This window comes from Cherax quadricarinatus, chromosome 49 (genome assembly GCF_038502225.1).
Source record: "Cherax quadricarinatus isolate ZL_2023a chromosome 49, ASM3850222v1, whole genome shotgun sequence".
NCBI classification, from domain to species: Eukaryota; Metazoa; Arthropoda; class Malacostraca; order Decapoda; family Parastacidae; genus Cherax; species Cherax quadricarinatus.
Window position 1 is genome coordinate 25,251,357 of NC_091340.1, and position 20,653 is coordinate 25,272,009.

Below are 20,653 nucleotides of genomic sequence, written 5' to 3' on the forward strand. Positions count from 1 at the left end.
GTCCAAGAGGGAGTCTGCGTCAAAGTGGCTGTCAGTAAGGAGGTCAGATAAAATAAGTGCGTCAGCATGGTAATGACGGTGGAGGTCAATTTTGTGTGTCCGTAACCCATGCAAGTCATAAAAGGCGCCTAAAATGGCAGGAGCAAGAGGCCAGTAACACCTGCTACTGTATAAATTACTTAATGCAAAATGAAGAAAAATTTGATTCTTCTTTTTCAGGTCACCTGCCTTGACAGGAGACAACAGCTGTATTAATAAAAATTATTTACTTAATTATTTATTTATATTGCATTATACAGGAATATGAACAATTTTATTAAAAGAACATTACTAATTAATTTAAAAAAATACATAGAATTTACAATAAAAACAATGAACAATAACTACTGTCACTAGTGCTGAAATATCTACTGTAGATAACTATCACTAGTGCTGAAATATCTACCGCAGATACTTTATCTACTATCACTAGTGCTGAAATATCTACTGCAGATACTTTATCTACTAGTGCTTAACCATCTTCAAAAAATTCCTTAACTTTTACAAGTATATTAACAGCTACAGTAGATAATTTAACCACCATTACAAGTGCTAAAATATCTTAAAATATCAGGTAGCTGTAGATTACTTAACTACTTTTACAAGTGTTTAAATATCTACAGTAAATACATTAACTACAGGTGTTTAAATATATGAAGTAGATATATTTACAATAGATATTTTAACTAAGTAAATATTTTAACTACAAATGTTGATTTTAACTAAGGAGATATTTTAACAAGTATTTAAATATTTACAGTAGATATTATAACTACGAGTGCAAATGAGAGACGGATCAGTGTAGTGAGGCTCGACCCCTGTAGAGAGATGCAGGCAACACAAACATGTTGGAATATATAGATCTGGTATAGCCTCTAGGGTGGAGCTCCAGCTCTCGGACCCACCCCCTAGACTTTCTTTGTTACCTCTGGGACGGATTGGGGTCTACTCCATGTCTACTCCCACAGGGTGGACCTGGACCAGGCTTGTGCTTGCTTGGTTCACCAGGCTTTTGGTGCTGGTGGCCTGGTGGTCCATATATCCACCACAGCCTGGTTGATCCGGCACCTGGTGGAGGTACTTGTCGAGAAGTGCCATCTGTGGTTGAGTCTGTGGTTGAAAACTGACTCTGGTACAGTCAGTGAAGTGATGGTTCGTTCTGGGTTATGAGATGACAGAGTTACTGGTTCAGGAGTGGCTTGGATGAGTTACTGGTTAACTGAAGGCACTCACACAGTGCCATTCACACAGAGTGCCAGACATTACAGTGCCACTCACACAGTGCCAGACACTAGTAGTGCCAAATATTTCACAGTACCACTTACAGAGTGCCACTCACACAGTGCCAAATACTCACACAAAGTGCCAGACACTCACAGAGTGTGCTCAGGCATGGCATTCTGCTCAGCCAGATAGGCTTGAAACTTTTTAAGTCCCAGCTTTGCTGCTGCAATCTTGGCTGTCCTATAATTCTTGCCCTTCCCGTACATGTCTGGTAAGCCCTCAATCTGTTAGCAAGAAATATACACAACACATTAATGTACAATAACATTATAGACAATATAATACTCAGTACAGCGTCAATATTGATGAGTAATAAGACGTGCACTTAGTTGCTACCATGATACATGTGCACTTAGTTGCTACCATGATACATGTGCACTTAGTTGCTACCATGATACATGTGCACTTAGTTGCTACCATGATACATGTGCACTTAGTTGCTACCATGATACATGTGCACTTAGTTGCTACCATGATACATATGCACTTAGTTGCTACCATGATACATGTGCACTTAGTTGCTACCATGATACATGTGCACTTAGTTGCTACCATGATACATGTGCACTTAGCTGCTACCATGACACATGTGCACTTAGCTGCTACCATGATACATGTGCACTTAGTTGCTACCATGATACATGTGCACTTAGTTGCTACCATGATACATGTGCACTTAGTTGCTACCATGATACATGTGCACTTAGTTGCTACCATGATACATGTGCACTTAGTTGCTACCATGATACATGTGCACTTAGTTGCTACCATGATACATGTGCACTTAGTTGCTACCATGATACATGTGCACTTAGTTGCTACCATGATACATGTGCACTTAGTTGCTACCATGATACATGTGCACTTAGTTGCTACCATGATACATGTGCACTTAGTTGCTACCATGATACATATGCACTTAGTTGCTACCATGATACATGTGCACTTAGTTGCTACCATGATACATGTGCACTTAGTTGCTACCATGATACATGTGCACTTAGCTGCTACCATGACACATGTGCACTTAGCTGCTACCATGATACATGTGCACTTAGTTGCTACCATGATACATGTGCACTTAGTTGCTACCATGATACATGTGCACTTAGTTGCTACCATGACACATGTGCACTTAGTTGCTACCATGATACATGTGCACTTAGTTGCTACCATGATACATGTGCACTTAGTTGCTACCATGACACATGTGCACTTAGTTGCTACCATGATACATGTGCACTTAGCTGCTACCATGATACATGTGCACTTAGTTGCTACCATGATACATGTGCACTTAGTTGCTACCATGATACATGTGCACTTAGTTGCTACCATGATACATGTGCACTTAGTTGCTACCATGATACATGTGCACTTAGTTGCTACCATGATACATGTGCACTTAGTTGCTACCATGACACATGTGCACTTAGTTGCTACCATGATACATGTGCACTTAGTTGCTACCATGACACATGTGCACTTAGTTGCTACCATGATACATGTGCACTTAGTTGCTACCATGATACATGTGCACTTAGTTGCTACCATGATACATGTGCACTTAGTTGCTACCATGATACATGTGCACTTAGTTGCTACCATGATACATGTGCACTTAGTTGCTACCATGATACATGTGCACTTAGTTGCTACCATGACACATGTGCACTTAGTTGCTACCATGATACATGTGCACTTAGTTGCTACCATGACACATGTGCACTTAGTTGCTACCATGATACATGTGCACTTAGTTGCTACCATGATACATGTGCACTTAGTTGCTACCATGATACATGTGCACTTAGTTGATACCATGATACATGTGCACTTAGTTGCTACCATGATACTACCATAATATTACATCTTCAATGGTACCATGACATTACTACAATGATATTAATACCATGAGTGGTATCATGAAGACCTGTCAAGGTGGCATAATAAAGACCTGTCAAGGTGGCATAATAAAGACCTGTCAAGGTGGCAAAATAAAGACCTGTCAAGGTGGCATAATAAAGACCTGTCAAGGTGGCATAATAAAGACCTGTCAAGGTGGCATAATAAAGACCTGTCAAGGTGGCATAATAAAGACTTGTCAAGGTGGCATAATAAAGACCTGTCAAGGTGGCATAATAAAGACCTGTCAAGGTGGCATAATAAAGACCTGTCAAGGTGGCATAATAAAGACCTGTCAAGGTGGCATAATAAAGACTTGTCAAGGTGGCATAATAAAGACCTGTCAAGGTGGCATAATAAAGACCTGTCAAGGTGGCATAATAAAGACTTGTCAAGGTGGCATAATAAAGACCTGTCAAGGTGGCATAATAAAGACTTCTCAAGGTGGCATAATAAAGACCTGTCAAGGTGGCATAATAAAGACCTGTCAAGGGTGGCATAATAAAGACCTGTCAAGGGTGGCATAATAAAGACCTGTCAAGGGTGGCATAATAAAGACCTGTCAAGGGTGGCATAATAAAGACCTGTCAAGGGTGGCATAATAAAGACCTGTCAAGGGTGGCATAATAAACACCTGTCAAGGTGGCATAATAAACACCTGTCAAGGGTGGCATAATAAAGACCTGTCAAGGGAGGCATAATAAAGAGTTGTCAAGGGTGGCATAATAAAGACCTGTCAAGGTGGCATAATAAAGACCTGTCAAGGGTGGCATAATAGACCTGTCAAGGGTGGCATAATAAAGACCTGTCAAGGGTGGCATAATAAAGACCTGTCAAGGGTGGCATAATAAAGACCTGTCAAGGTGGCATAATAAAGACCTGTCAAGGGTGGCATAATAAAGACCTGTCAAGGTGGCATAATAAAGACCTGTCAAGGGTGGCATAATAAAGACCTGTCAAGGGAGGCATAATAAAGACCTGTCAAGGTGGCATAATAAAGACTTGTCAAGGGTGGCATAATAAAGACCTGTCAAGGGAGGCATAATAAAGACCTGTCAAAGTGTCATAATAAAGACTTGTCAAGGTGGCATAATAAAGACTTGTCAAGGGTGGCATAATAGACCTGTCAAGGGTGGCATAATAAAGACCTGTCAAGGGTGGCATAATAAAGACCTGTCAAGGGTGGCATAATAATAATAAAGACCTGTCAAGGGTGGCATAATAGACCTGTCAAGGTGGCATAATAAAGACCTGTCAAGGGTGGCATAATAAAGACCTCTCAAGGGTGGCATAATAAAGACCTGTCAAGGTGGCACAATAAAGCCCTGTCAAGGGTGGCATAATAAAGACCTGTCAAGGGTGGCATAATAAAGACCTGTCAAGGTGGCATAATAAAGACCTGTCAAGGGTGGCATAATAAAGACCTGTCAAGGTGGCATAATAAAGACCTGTCAATATGGCATAATAAAGACCTGTCAAGGTGGCATAATAAAGACTTGTCAAGGGTTGCATAATAAAGACCTGTCAAGGGTGGCATAATAAAGACCTGTCAAGGTGTCATAATAAAGACCTGTCAAGGTGGCATAATAAAGACTTGTCAAGGGTGGCATAATAGACCTGTCAAGGGTGGCATAATAAAGACCTGTCAAGGTGGCATAATAAAGACCTGTCAAGGGTGGCATAATAAAGACCTGTCAAGGGTGGCATAATAGACCTGTCAAGGTGGCATAATAAAGACCTGTCAAGGGTGGCATAATAAAGACCTGTCAAGGTGGCATAATAAAGACCTGTCAAGGGTGGCATAATAAAGACCTATCAAGGGTGGCATAATAAAGACCTGTCAAGGTGGCATAATAAAGCCCTGTCAAGGTGGCATAATAAAGACTTGTCAAGGTGGCATAATTAAGACCTGTCAAGGTGGCATAATAAAGACTTGTCAAGGGTGGCATAATAGACCTGTCAAGGGTGGCATAATAAAGACCTGTCAAGGTGGCATAATAAAGACCTGTCAAGGGTGGCATAATAAAGACCTGTCAAGGGTGGCATAATAGACCTGTCAAGGTGGCATAATAAAGACCTGTCAAGGTGGCATAATAAAGACCTGTCAAGGGTGGCATAATAAAGACCTATCAAGGGTGGCATAATAAAGACCTGTCAAGGTGGCATAATAAAGCCCTGTCAAGGTGGCATAATAAAGACTTGTCAAGGTGGCATAATAAAGACCTGTCAAGGTGGCATAATAAAGACCTGTCAAGGGTGGCATAATAAAGATCTATCAAGGGTGGCATAATAAAGACCTGTCAAGGTGGCATAATAAAGCCCTGTCAAGGTGGCATAATAAAGACTTGTCAAGGTGGCATAATAAAGACCTGTCAAGGTGGCATAATAAAGACCTGTCAAGGTGGCATAATAAAGACCTGTCAAGGTGGCATAATAAAGACTTGTCAAGGTGGCATAATAAAGACCTGTCAAGGTGGCATAATAAAGACCTGTCAAGGGTGGCATAATAAAGACCTGTCAAGGGTGGCATAATAAAGACTTGTCAAGGGTGGCATAATAAAGACCTGTCAAGGGTGGCATAATAAAGACCTGTCAAGGGAGGCATAATAAAGACCTGTCAAGGGTGGCATAATAAACACGTGTCAAGGTGGCATAATAAACACCTGTCAAGGGTGGCATAATAAAGACCTGTCAAGGGTGGCATAATAAAGAGTTGTCAAGGGTGGCATAATAAAGACCTGTCAAGGTGGCACAATAAAGACCTGTCAAGGGTGGCATAATAAAGACCTGTCAAGGGTGGCATAATAAAGACCTGTCAAGGTGGCATAATAAAGACTTGTCAAGGGTGGCATAATAAAGACCTGTCAAGGGTGGCATAATAAAGACCTGTCAAGGTGTCATAATAAAGACTTGTCAAGGTGGCATAATAAAGACTTGTCAAGGGTGGCATAATAGAACTGTCAAGGGTGGCATAATAAAGACCTGTCAAGGTGGCATAATAAAGACCTGTCAAGGGTGGCATAATAAAGACCTGTCAAGGGTGGCATAATAGACCTGTCAAGGTGGCATAATAAAGACCTGTCAAGGGTGCATAATAAAGACCTCTCAAGGGTGGCATAATAAAGACCTGTCAAGGTGGCATAATAAAGCCCTGTCAAGGGTGGCATAATAAAGACCTGTCAAGGGTGGCATAATAAAGACCTGTCAAGGTGGCAAAATAAAGACCTGTCAAGGGTGGCATAATAAAGACCTGTCAAGGTGGCATAATAAAGACCTGTCAATATGGCATAATAAAGACCTGTCAAGGTGGCATAATAAAGACTTGTCAAGGGTTGCATAATAAAGACCTGTCAAGGGTGGCATAATAAAGACCTGTCAAGGTGTCATAATAAAGACCTCTCAAGGTGGCATAATAAAGACTTGTCAAGGGTGGCATAATAGACCTGTCAAGGGTGGCATAATAAAGACCTGTCAAGGTGGCATAATAAAGACCTCTCAAGGGTGGCATAATAAAGACCTGTCAAGGGTGGCATAATAGACCTGTCAAGGTGGCATAATAAAGACCTGTCAAGGGTGGCATAATAAAGACCTGTCAAGGTGGCATAATATAGACCTGTCAAGGGTGGCATAATAAAGACCTATCAAGGGTGGCATAATAAAGACCTGTCAAGGTGGCATAATAAAGCCCTGTCAAGGGTGGCATAATAAAGACCTGTCTAGGGTGGCATAATAAAGACCTGTCAAGGTAGCATAATAAAGACCTGTCAAGGGTGGCATAATAAAGACCTGTCAAGGTGGCATAATAAAGACCTGTAAAGGGTGGCATAATAAAGACCTGTCAAGGTGGCATAATAAAGACTTGTCAAGGGTGGCATAATAAAGACCTGTCAAGGGTGGCATAATAAAGACCTGTCAAGGTGGCATAATAAAGACCTGTCAAGGGTGGCATAATAAAGACCTGTCAAGGGTGGTATAACAAAGACCTGTCAAGGTGGCATAATAAAGACCTGTCAAGGGTGGCATAATAAAGACCTGTCAAGGGTGGCATAATAAAGACCTGTCAAGGTGGCATAATAAAGACCTGTCAAGGGTGGCATAATAAAGACCTGTCAAGGTGGCATAATAAAGACCTCTCAAGGGTGGCATAATAAAGACCTGTCAAGGTGGCATAATAAAGACCTGTCAAGGGTGGCATAATAAAAACTTGTCAAGGTGGCATAATAAAGACCTGTCAAGGGTGGCATAATAAAGACTTGTCAAGGGTGGCATAATAAAGACTTGTCAAGGGTGGCATAATAAAGACTTGTCAAGAGTGGCATAATAAAGACTTGTCAAGGTGGCATAATAAAGACTTGTCAAGGGTGGCATAATAAAGACTTGTCAAGGGTGGCATAATAAAGACTTGTAAAGGGTGGCATAATAAAGACTTGTCAAGGGTGGCATAATAAAGACTTGTCAAGGGTGGCATAATAAAGACTAGTCAAGGGTGGCATAATAAAGACTTGTCAAGGGTGGCATAATAAAGACTTGTCAAGGGTGGCATAATAAAGACTTGTCAAGGGTGGCATAATAAAGACTTGTCAAGGGTGGCATAATAAAGACCTGTCAAGGGTGGCATAATAAAGACTTGTCAAGGGTGGCATAATAAAGACTTGTCAAGGGTGGCATAATAAAGACTTGTCAAGGGTGGCATAATAAAGACCTGTCAAGGTGGCATAATAAAGACTTATCACGGTGGCATAATAAAGACTTGTCAAGGGTGGCATAATAAAGACTTATCAAGGTGGCATAATAAAGACTTGTCAAGGGTGGCATAATAAAGACTTGTCAGGGTGGCATAATAAAGAATTGTCAAGGGTGGCATAATAAAGACTTGTCAAGGGTGGCATAATAAAGACTTGTCAGGGTGGCATAATAAAGACTTGTCAAGGGTGGCATAATAAAGAATTGTCAAGGGTGGCATAATAAAGACTTGTCAAGGGTGGCATAATAAAGACTTGTCAAGGGTGGCATAATAAAGAATTGTCAAGGGTGGCATAATAAAGACTTGTCAAGGGTGGCATAATAAAGAATTGTCAAGGGTGGCATAATAAAGACTTGTCAAGGGTGGCATAATAAAGACTTGTCAAGGGTGGCATAATAAAGAATTGTCAAGGGTGGCATAATAAAGACTTGTCAAGGGTGGCATAATAAAGACTTGTCAGGGTGGCATAATAAAGACTTGTCAAGGTGGCATAATAAAGACCTGTCAAGGTGGCATAATAAAGACCTGTCAAGGGTGGCATAATAAAGACTTGTCAAGGGTGGCATAATAAAGACCTGTCAAGGGTGGCATAATAAAGACTTGTCAAGGTGGCATAATAAAGACCTGTCAAGGTGGCATAATAAAGACCTGTCAAGGTGGCATAATAAAGACCTGTCAAGGTGGCATAATAAAGACCTGTCAAGGGTGGCTTAATAAAGACTTGTCAAGGGTGGCATAATAAAGACTTGTCAGGGTGGCATAATAAAGACTTGTCAAGGTGGCATAATAAAGACCTGTTAAGGTGGCATAATAAAGACCTGTCAAGGTGGCATAATAAAGACCTGTCAAGGGTGGCATAATAAAGACTTGTCAAGGGTGGCATAATAAAGACTTGTCAGGGTGGCATAATAAAGACTTGTCAAGGTGGCATAATAAAGACCTGTTAAGGTGGCATAATAAAGACCTGTCAAGGTGGCATAGTAAAGACCTGTTAAGGTGGCATAATAAAGACCTGTCAAGGTGGCATAATAAAGAACTGTCAAGGGTGGCATAATAAAGACCTGTCAAGGGTGGCATAATAAAGACCTGTCAAGGTGGCATAATAAAGACCTGTCAAGGGTGGCATAATAAAGACCTGTCAAGGTGGCATAGTAAAGACTTGTCAAGGTGGCATAGTAAAGGCCTGTCAAGGTGGCATAATAAAGACCTGTCAAGGTGGCATAATAAAGATGTCAAGGTGGTATAATAAAGACCTGTCAAGGTGGCATAATAAAGACCTGTCAAGGTGGCATAATAGACCTGTCAAGGTGGCAAAATAAAGACCTGTCAAGGGTGGCATAATAAAGACCTGTCAAGGGTGGCATAATAAAGACCTGTCAAGGGTGGCATAATAAAGACCTGTCAAGGTGGCATAATAAAGACCTGTCAAGGGTGGCATAATAAAGACCTGTCAAGGTGGCATAATAAAGACCTGTCAAGGGTGGCATAATAAAGACCTGTCAAGGTGGCATAATAAAGACCTGTCAAGGGTGGCATAATAAAGACCTGTCAAGGGTGGCATAATAAAGACCTGTCAAGGGTGGCATAATAAAGACCTGTCAAGGTGGCATAATAAAGACCTGTCAAGGGTGGCATAATAAAGACCTGTCAAGGGTGGCATAATAAAGACCTGTCAAGGGTGGCATAATAAAGACCTGTCAAGGGTGGCATAATAAAGACCTGTCAAGGGTGGCATAATAAAGACCTGTGAAGGTGGCATAATAAAGACCTGTCAAGGGTGGCATAATAAAGACCTGTCAAGGTGGCATAATAAAGACCTGTCAAGGGTGGCATAATAAAGACCTGTCAAGGTGGCATAATAAAGACCTGTCAAGGGTGGCATAATAAAGACCTGTCAAGGTGACATAATAAAGACCTGTCATGGGTGGCATAATAAAGACCTGTCAAGGGTGGCATAATAAAGACCTGTCAAGGTGGCATAATAAAGACCTGTCAAGGGTGGCATAATAAAGACCTGTCAAGGGTGGCATAATAAAGACCTGTCAAGGGTGGCATAATAAAGACCTGTCAAGGTGGCATAATAAAGACTTGTCAAGGTGGCATAATAAAGACCTGTCAAGGGTGGCATAACAAAGACCTGTCAAGGTGGCATAATAAAGACCTGTCAAGGGTGGCATAATAAAGACCTGTCAAGGGTGGCATAATAAAGACCTGTCAAGGGTGGCATAATAGACCTGTCAAGGTGGCATAATAAAGACCTGTCAAGGGTGGCATAATAAAGACCTGTCAAGGGTGGCATAATAAAGACCTGTCAAGGGTGGCATAATAAAGACCTGTCAAGGTGGCATAATAAAGACCTGTCAAGGGTGGCATAATAAAGACCTGTCAAGGGTGGCATAATAAAGACCTGTCAAGGGTGGCATAATAAAGACCTGTCAAGGGTGGCATAATAAAGACCTGTCAAGGTGGCATAATAAAGACCTGTCAAGGGTGGCATAATAAAGACCTGTCAAGGTGGCATAATAAAGACCTGTCAAGGGTGGCATAATAAAGACCTGTCAAGGTGGCATAATAAAGACCTGTCAAGGGTGGCATAATAAAGACCTGTCAAGGTGACATAATATAGACCTGTCACGGGTGGCATAATAAAGACCTGTCAAGGGTGGCATAATAAAGACCTGTCAAGGTGGCATAATAAAGACCTGTCAAGGGTGGCATAATAAAGACCTGTCAAGGGTGGCATAATAAAGACCTGTCAAGGGTGGCATAATAAAGACCTGTCAAGGTGGCATAATAAAGACTTGTCAAGGTGGCATAATAAAGACCTGTCAAGGGTGGCATAACAAAGACCTGTCAAGGTGGCATAATAAAGACCTGTCAAGGGTGGCATAATAAAGACCTGTCAAGAGTGGCATAATAAAGACCTGTCAAGGTGGCATAATAAAGACTTATCAAGGGTGGCATAATAAAGACCTGTCAAGGGTGGCATAATAAAGACTTGTCAATAGTGGCATAATAAAGACTTGTCAAGGTGGCATAATAAAGACTTGTCAAGGGTGGCATAATAGAGACTTGTCAAGGGTGGCATAATAAAGACTTGTCAAGGGTGGCATAATAAAGACTTGTCGAGGGTGGCATAATAAAGACTTGTCAAGGGTGGCATAATAAAGACTTGTCAAGGGTGGCATAATAAAGACTTGTCAAGGGTGGCATAATAAAGACTTGTCAAGGGTGGCATAATAAAGACTTGTCAAGGGTGGCATAATAAAGACTTGTCAAGGGTGGCATAATAAAGACCTGTCAAGGGTGGCATAATAAAGACTTGTCAAGGGTGGCATAATAAAGACTTGTCAAGGGTGGCATAATAAAGACTTGTCAAGGGTGGCATAATAAAGACTTGTCAAGGGTGGCATAATAAAGACTTGTCAGGGTGGCATAATAAAGACTTGTCAAGGTGGCATAATAAAGACCTGTCAAGGTGGCATAATAAAGAACTGTCAAGGGTGGCATAATAAAGACTTGTCAAGGGTGGCATAATAAAGACTTGTCAGGGTGGCATAATAAAGACTTGTTAAGGTGGCATAATAAAGACCTGTCAAGGTGGCATAATAAAGACCTGTCAAGGTGGCATAATAAAGACCTGTCAAGGTGGCATAGTAAAGACCTGTCAATGTGGCATAATAAAGACCTGTCAAGGTGGCATAGTAAAGACTTGTCAAGGTGGCATAATAAAGGCCTGTCAAGGTGGCATAATAAAGACCTGTCAAGGTGGCATAATAAAGATGTCAAGGTGGTATAATAAAGACCTGTCAAGGTGGCATAATAAAGACTTGTCAAGGTGGCATAATAAAGACCTGACAAGGTGGCACAATAAAGACCTGTCAGGGTGGTATAATAAAGACCTGTCAAGGTGGTATTATAAAGACCTGTCAAGGTGGTATTATAAAGACCTGCCAAGGTGGTATAATAAGATCTGTCAAGGTGGTGTTGTAAAGACCTGTCAAGGTAGTATAATAAAGATCTGTCAAGGTGGTGTTGCAAAGACCTGTCAAGGTAGTATAGTAAAGATCTGTGAAGGTGGTATTATAAAGACCTGTCAAGGTGGTATTATGAAGACCTGTCAAGGAGGTATTATAAAGACCTGTCAAAGTGGTGTAATAAAGACCTTCAAAGAGGTATTATAAAGACCTTCAAGGTGGTATTATAAAGACCTGTCAAGGTGGTATTATAAAGACCTGTGAAGGATGTATTATAAAGACCTGTCAAGGTCACTCCCTAAGAAAGCAAAAGACTCAGCAGGAGATGCAACATTCCCCTGATGAAAAGCAGGGGCGCCACGAGTACACTGAGAGATGACACAATAAGTGTCCGGGGCCCAAGACTGTTCAATTGCCTCCCAGCATACATAAGGGGGATTACCAAGAGACCCCTGGCTGTCTTCAAGAAGGCACTGGACAGGCACCTAAAGTCAGTACCTGACCAACTGGGCTGTGGTTCATACGTCAGCTTGCGTGCAGCCAGCAGTAACAGCCTGGTTGATCAGGCCCTGATCCACCATGAGGCCTGGTCTCAGACTGGGCTGCGGGGGTGTTGACCCCCAAAACCTTCTCCAGGTAAACTCTCCAGATAAACCAGGCTGTAATCATTGCTGATTTGACTGACTGAATGATGAGAACATTGACTGAGGCCTCAAAATGGAGACATCAGATGAAGGTAGTATTATGAGGACGGTATAATTAACACCTGTCAAGGTAGTATAATAAAGACCTGTCAAGGTGGTATTATGAGGAAGGTATAATTAAGACCTGTCAAGGTGGTATTATGAAGATGGTATAATTAAGACCTGTCAAGGTGGTATTATGAAGATGGTATAATTAAGACCTGTCAAGGTGGTATTATGAAGATGGTATAATTAAGACATGTCAAGGTGGTACTATAAAGACCTGTCAAGGAGGTATTATAGACCTGTCAAGGTGGTGGTATAGACTTGTCAAGGTGGTATTATAAAGACCTGTCAAGGTGGTATAATAAAGACCTGTCAAGGTGGTATTATGAGGATGGTATAATAAAGACCTGTCAAGGTGGTATTATAAAGACCTGTCAAGGTGGTATAATAAAGACCTGTCAAGGATGTATTATAGACCTGTCAATGTGGTATTATAGACTTGTCAAAGTGGTATTATAAAGACCTGTCAAGGTGGCATTATAAAGACCTGTCGAGGTGGTATTATAAAGACCTGTCAAGGTGGTATAATAAAGACCTGCCAAGGTGGTATTATAAAGAACTGTCAAGGTGGTATAATAAAGACCTGTCAATGAGGTATTATAAAGACCTGTCAAGGTGGTATTATGAGGACAGTACAATAAAGACCTGTCAAGGTGGTATTATAAAGACCTGTCAAGGTGGTATAATAAAGATCTTCAAGGTGGTATAATAAAGACCTGTCAAGGTGGTACAATAAAGACCTGTCAATGTGGTATAATAAAGACCTGTCAAGGTGGTATAATAAAGACCTGTCAAGGTGTTATAATAAAGACCTGTCAATGTGGTATAATAAAGACCTGTCAAGGTGTTATAATAAAGACCTGTCAAGGTGTTATAATAAAGACCTGTCAAGGTGGTATAATAAAGACCTGTCAAGGTGTTATAATAAAGACCTGTCAAGGTGTTATAATAAAGACCTGTCAAGGTGGTATAATAAAGACCTGTCAAGGTGTTATAATAAAGACCTGTCAAGGTGGTATAATAAAGACCTGTCAAGGTGTTATAATAAAGACCTGTCAATGTGGTATAATAAAGACCTGTCAAGGTGGTATAATAAAGACCTGTCAAGGTGTTATAATAAAGACCTGTCAAGGTGGTATAATAAAGACCTGTCAAGGTGTTATAATAAAGACCTGTCAAGGTGGTATAATAAAGACCTGTCAAGGTGTTATAATAAAGACCTGTCAAGGTGGTATAATAAAGACCTGTCAAGGTGTTATAATAAAGACCTGTCAAGGTGGTATAATAAAGACCTGTCAAGGTGTTATAATAAAGACCTGTCAAGGTGTTATAATAAAGACCTGTCAAGGTATTCAATTTTGGACATACTTTTTCAATTACATTTACAAACAAATATGCTATATATACAGAGAAGCTTTATAAGGGAGTTGACTGTATATAGAGAAACTTTATAAGGGAGTTGACTGTATATAGAGAAACTTTATAAGGGAGTTGACTGTATATAGAGAAGCTTTATAAGGGACTTGACTATATATAGAGAAATTTTATAAAGGAGTTGACTGTATATAGAGAACCTCTTCAAGGGGGGCTCCTAGGCATGGTGAAGAGGCTCTTGGTCTGAGGAATTAGACCTGTTGGTCTCCTTCCTCAGACCGAACCTAATTACCCCCCCATTCCCCCCTTCCCTATCCCTGCCTCCCTACCCTCCCTTTTCCCTTTCCTCCTCCTGCTCCCCGTCCCTCCCTTATTCCCATCCTCTTTTTCTCCTGTAGGATTCTTCCAACAGGCATGCTGGTTCCTAGGTAGGGGGAAGGGTACCGGGGTCCATCCCATTCCGTTGAGGTTCTTGGAGGTGGCGTAGTTTGCCGTGGAATCTGAATCACCTGGGGATGTCCCGATCCCTCTCTGGTATCCCGGGTGGTGGCTTTGGGTGTCTTTCGGGCGATGGGTATATCTCTGGAAGCCACCTTTCGGATTCCGGGGGTGGTGGCCGAAGGAGGTATGCTTTGTGGCGGATATCCGGCCGCCCTCTCTTGTCCACCGAGGTTGCTCGGCAGATGTGAGGTAGCTATCCCGGATTGCTGGTTTACTAGCATGAAGGGTAGGGTATGGCACGGGTTCCATGCTGCATCTGCGTTACTTGTGGTTCTGAGGTCCTCTTGGGTGCAGAGGGAGATTTCTGGCCCTTTCATTCCTCCTAGGAACTATCCCTCCCCGCTCCCCCCTTTTTTTATTCCTTTTTTTATTTTTATTTTCTTTTCATTCTTTTTTCTTAAAAACAAAAAGAAAAGGAAAAGGAGTAACCTAATCATGGAGATCCCTACTACCCCCAGGCCCCTTCTTGATACAACACCCCATTCTGACCCTGCCTCATTTTTTGACCACTCTTCGGACACTCCTGATGCCCCTGTACCTCTTGTTGGTGCTGTTTCCTCACCCGCTTCAGGTACCGAGGCTTCGACTGACTCCTTCGATTTGTCTGACCTCCGCTCTCCTCTGACTATGCTTCCGGCCTCTCCCTCTACGGTGCGGCAATTTTCGAATCGCCAGCCTGTTCCATGTCGGACCAACTCCGGTCCCACTCCTAAATGCCAATGACAACTGCCTGATGATGATACTTCACCACCTTCTCGTTCTTCTCAGAAAAGATCAACATGTCATGCACTTCCTTTCCACGCTCAGTTTCGGACTGCACAATGGACTAAATTCTTTACATTACAGCCGACTTCCTCTATTGACTATCTTTCCGACCATAGTATTGGCAAGATGCTCCTACACCATGTTGGTAGATATTTCCTTTCATGCTCTTAAGAGCAGTATGCGCATCATCACTGTCCAGAATGCTATCCAAGCTCATGATCTTTCTCTTCTTTCACATATCGATACTATTCCTGCCACTATCGAAAAATATCATTCCCTCAATTCTTGTAGTAGTACTGTCATTCTACCCCATACCATAGTCCAACAGAATTTTCAGACATGTGGCAATGACATTCTCGAACAGCTGGAATTCCAGGATCTCCCAATCCTCGAGGTAGACAATGTCCTTCCTGCCCGCAGGTGGAGACGATACCCTTGCAATGTGGCTCGATTAACTTTTGACAGTCGTGAACTCCCATCCTCTGTTTATGTAGCAGGACATCGGTTGCAAGTTCGAAAGGTGATCCCTACACCGCGACAGTGTAGAAATTACTGGCAATTTGGTCACCCAGCGAAATATTGCAGATCTATACCCGAATGCCCAGTCTGTGGTGCCAATGACCATTCTAATACGTCTTGCACTCTTGCCTTAATTGTCATGAGGCTCACCCTTCGTACTCTCGCCGTTGCCAGGTCTACTTAAATGAGCGTGAAATCCATTGCCTCAAAGAGGCAGAAGGTCTCCCTTATGCTATGGCAGTTTCTCATCTCCGCCTCCAAGGAACACTGCCCCGTGTTTCTTATTCTCGTGTTTCAAAATGTCCCCCCACTTCTGGGGTCCCATCTTCTGCAGCCTCCTCTGTGGTTACCCCTCCCACAGTCACTCCTTTATCTAATTCTTTTGCTGTCCTGGGCTCAGGCATCCCTACTACAATACCTCAGTCTGTTCTCACATCTTCAAGCCCCGGTATCGACAAGACCTCATATGACACCTTCTAACAATCGCCCCTCTACTTCTCAGAAGTCAAAAAATTCCCTATTGCTCAAATCTTCTTTGCCCCCTCCTTCCCTTCTTCCACCTCTGCATTTTACCTTTCCAGTCTCTGTGCCTAGTTCTTTCCCTCTCACTGGCTCTATTACAAGTGTGGAGGTTCACCCTCCTCCTTGTACTGTTCCTTCCACCCCTTTCCCCTCCCAAGTTTCTCCCTCTTCTGCCACCTCCCATGTTTCTGCCTCTTCTGTCCCCTCCCACACTTCTCCAGTCCCCTACACTCTTTCATCCCCCCCCCCTCCTTTGGTACAGTCCATTACTGTCCCAGTCTTTACTTGCCCTCCTTCTATCTCTAACATTGTCTCCCATACAATGTCTTTGAATTCAGAAACACTTGAAGCCATTTCAGAATTTATTGCAGAGACTAAACCTTCAATGGACACTCATCCACCTCCTGTTCCTTCTCTTCCCTCCCCTCCATCTCCACAACTTTCTTCGCAACGCTCCGTTCCTTCGCTACTTGAACGTTTTCCGATGCCACCGCATGTAGACTTTTCTAACCCCCTATAGTCCGTAGGTGCCCTTACCTGCGGATTCCTGGTATTTTTCCCGTTGCCAATCATGGCCTATTTACAGTGGAATATCCGAAGCCTCAGGAGTAATCGGGGTGAGCTTCAGATGCTGCTTTCCCTGTTTTCCCCTGTTGGTGTTTGCTTACAAGAACCAAAATTACACTCGGCTGTTTTCCAACCCATCTCAGGCTATAATTTATTGTATTCTTCGGATCCTTTTTCTGTTGGGACCTTTAATGAAAGTGCCCTTCTTCTACGCAATGATATTCTGTACCGTCCACTATTTGTTCATACCTCACTGCATTACACTGCAGCCCGTATCCACTTGAGTAAGTTGTTTACAATATGTTCCGTGAATCTCTCTCCTTCTCGGGCATTATCTATCCCAGATTTTGCCTTTCTCGTTTCATCCTTACCGCCACCACTTATGTTACTTGGAGATTTTAATGCCCACAATTTCCTCTGGGGGTCTCACTGTGACTCACGTGGCATTCAGTTGGAGGCTTTTCTCGCCTCTCACCCCCTCCATGTTTTAAATACGGGTACTCCCACCCACTTTAATCCTCGTACTCATACTCTCTCTTGCATCGATCTCTCGGTCTGCTCTTCCTCCACTGCACTAGACTTCACCTGGTCTGTTCTACCGGACTTACATGACAGCGATCATTTTCCAATCATTCTTACTTCTCCTTCATATTCACCACCTCTCCGTAGCCCTCGCTGGCAATTTGATCGGGCAAACTGGGAACTTTACTCGCAACTCACTGCTTTTAGTGAGGTTACTTCTTCAGTAGGTTGGTAGACAGCAACCACCCAGGGAGGTACTACCGTACTGCCAAGCGAGTGTAAAACGAAAGCCTGTAATTGTTTTACATGATGGTAGGATTGCTGGTGTCTTTTGTCTGTCTCATAAATATGCAAGATTACAGGCATGTCTTGCTACTTCTACTTACACTTAGGTCACACTACACATACATGTACACGTTTATTTATACACACTCATCTGAGTTTTCTTTGATTTTATCTTAATAGTTCTTGGTCTTATTACTTTTCATTTTATATCCATGGGGAAGTGGAATAAGAATCTTTCCTCCGTAAGCCATGCATGTTGTAAAAGTCAACTAAAATGCCGGGAACAATGGGCTAGTAACCCCTTTTCCTGTACAGATTACTAAAAAGAATAAGAAGAAAATTGTCAAAGTGGGAAGTCTGAATGTGCGTGGATGTTGTGCAAATGATAAGAAAGAGATGATTGTGGATGTTATGAATGAGAAGAAACTGAATGTCCTGGCTTTAAGTGAAACAAAGCTGAAGGGAGTGGGAGAGTTTCAATGGAGAGGAATAAATGGTATTAGGTCAGGGGTTTCAAATAGAGTTAGAGCTAAAGAAGGAGTAGCAATAATGTTGAAGGACAAGCTATGGCAGGAAAAGAGGGACTACAAATGTATTAATTCAAGGATTATGTGGAGTAAAATAAAGATTGGATGTGAAAAGTGGGTTAAGTAAGCATGTATGCACCTGGAGAAGAGAGAAGTGTAGAGGAGAGAGAGAGATTTTGGGAAATGTCGAGTGAATGCGTGGGGAGTTTTGAATCAAGTGTGAGAGTAATGGTGGTTGGGGATTTCAATGCTAAAGTTGGTAAAAATGTTATGGAGGGGTGGTTGGGGATTTCAATGCTAAAGTTGGTAAAAATGTTATGGAGGGAGTAGTAGGTAAATTTGGGGTGCTAGGGGTAAATGAAAATGGGGAGCCTTTAATTGAGCTATGTGTAGAAAGAAATTTGGTAATAAGTAATACATATTTTATGAAAAAGAGGATAAATAAATATACAAGGTATGATGTAGCACGTAATGAAAGTAGTTTGTTAGATTATGAATTGGTGGATAAAAGGTTGATGGGTAGGCTCCAGGATGTACATGTTTATAGAGGGGCAACTGATATATCGGATCATTATTTAGTTCTAGCTACAGTTAGAGTAAGAGGTAGATGGGACAAGAGGAAGGTGGCAACAACAAGTAAGAGGGAGGTGAAAGTGTATAAACTAAGGGAGGAGGAAGTTCGGGTGAGATATAAGCGACTATTGGCAGAAAGGTGGGCTAGTGCAAAGATGAGTAGTGGGGGGGTTGAAGAGGGTTGGAATAGTTTTAAAAATGCAGTATTAGAATGTGGAGCAGAAGCTTGTGGTTATAGGAGGGTGGGGGCAGGAGGAAAGAGAAGTGATTGGTGGAATGATGAAGTAAAGGGTGTGATAAAAGAGAAAAAGGTAGCTTATGAGAGGTTTTTACAAAGCAGAAGTGTTATAAGAAGAGCAGAGTATATGGAGAGTAAAAGAAAGGTGAAGAGAGTGGTGAGAGAGTGCAAAAGGAGAGCAGATGATAAGAGTGGGAGAGGCACTGTCAAGAAATTTTAATGAAAATAAGAAAAAATTTTGGAGTGAGTTAAACAAGTTAAGAAAGCCTAGGGAAAGTATGGATTTGTCAGTTACAAACAGAGTAGGGGAGTTAGTAGATGGGGAGAGGGAGGTATTAGGTAGATGGCAAGAATATTTTGAGGAATTTTTAAATGTTGAGGAAGAAAGGGAGGCAGTAATTTCATGCACTGGCCAGGGAGGTATACCATCTTTTAGTAGTGAAGAAGAGCAGAATGTAAGTGTGGTGGAAGTACGTGAGGCATTACATAGAATGAAAGGGGGTAAAGCAGCTGGAACTGATGGGATCATGACAGAAATGTTAAAAGCAGGGGGGGATATAGTGTTGGAGTGGTTGGTACTTTTGTTTAATAAATGTATGAAAGAGGGGAAGGTACCTAGGGATTGGCGGAGAGCATGTATAATCCCTTTATATAAAAGGAAAGGGGACAAAAGAGATTGTAAAAATTATAGAGGAATAAGTTTACTGAGTATACCAGGAAAAGTATACGGTAGGGTTATAACTGAAAGAATTAGAGTTAAGACAGAATGTAGGATTGCGGATGAACAAGGAGGCTTCAGAGTGAGTAGGGGATGTGCAGATCAAGTGTTTACATTGAAGCATATATGTGAACAGTATTTAGATAAAGGTAGGGAAGTTTTTATTGCATTTATGGATTTAGAAAAGGCATATGATAGAGTGGATAGAGGAGCAATGTGGCAGATGTTGCAAGTACAGTGGACCCCCGCATACCGTACGCATCGCATAACGTTCAATCCGCATACCGCTCGCTTTTATCGCAAAAATTTTGCCTCGCATACCGCTCAAAAGCCCGCTCACCGCTCTTCGTCCGAGACGCGTCCAATGTGCACCCTTAACCAGCGTCACATGTGCCGCCGGTGGCATTGTTTACCAGCCAGCCTCCGCGGTAACATCCAAGCATAAAATCGGAACATTTCGTATTATTACAGTGTTTTTGGTGATTTTATCTGGAAAATAAGTGACCATGGGCCCCAAGAAAGCTTCTAGTGCCAACCCTACAGCAATAAGGGTGAGAATTACTAAAGAGATGAAAAAGATCATTGATAAGTATGAAAGTGGAGTGCGTGTCTCCGAGCTGGCCAGGTTGTATAATAAACCCCAATCAACCATCGCTACTATTGGTGGTACAGCTGCTGCTGCTGCTGTACCACCGTCAGCTGCTGCTGCTGCTGCACTGTCAGCTGCTGCTGCTGCTGTAGCACCATCAGCTGCTGCTGCTGCTGTACCACCGTCAGCTGCTGCTGCTGCTGTAGTACCATCTGCTGCTGCTGTAGCATCGTCTGCTGCTGCTGCTGCTGTAGT

General features: G+C 42.2%; 1 protein-coding gene across 2 annotated transcripts in view; it reads right to left on the reverse strand.

Annotated features, from left to right (window-relative positions):
• Positions 1-261: 261 nt before the first annotated feature.
• Positions 262-20,653, reverse strand: part of LOC128697043 (endoribonuclease Dicer) — a 110,155-nt gene continuing 89,763 nt past the window's right edge. For both annotated transcript variants that reach the window (XM_070095265.1, XM_070095264.1), the window contains one exon: positions 262-1,547. In XM_070095265.1, coding sequence (XP_069951366.1) covers positions 1,413-1,547 — 135 coding nt within the window. In that variant the 3' untranslated portion in view covers positions 262-1,412. The remainder of the gene's footprint in view (positions 1,548-20,653) is intronic.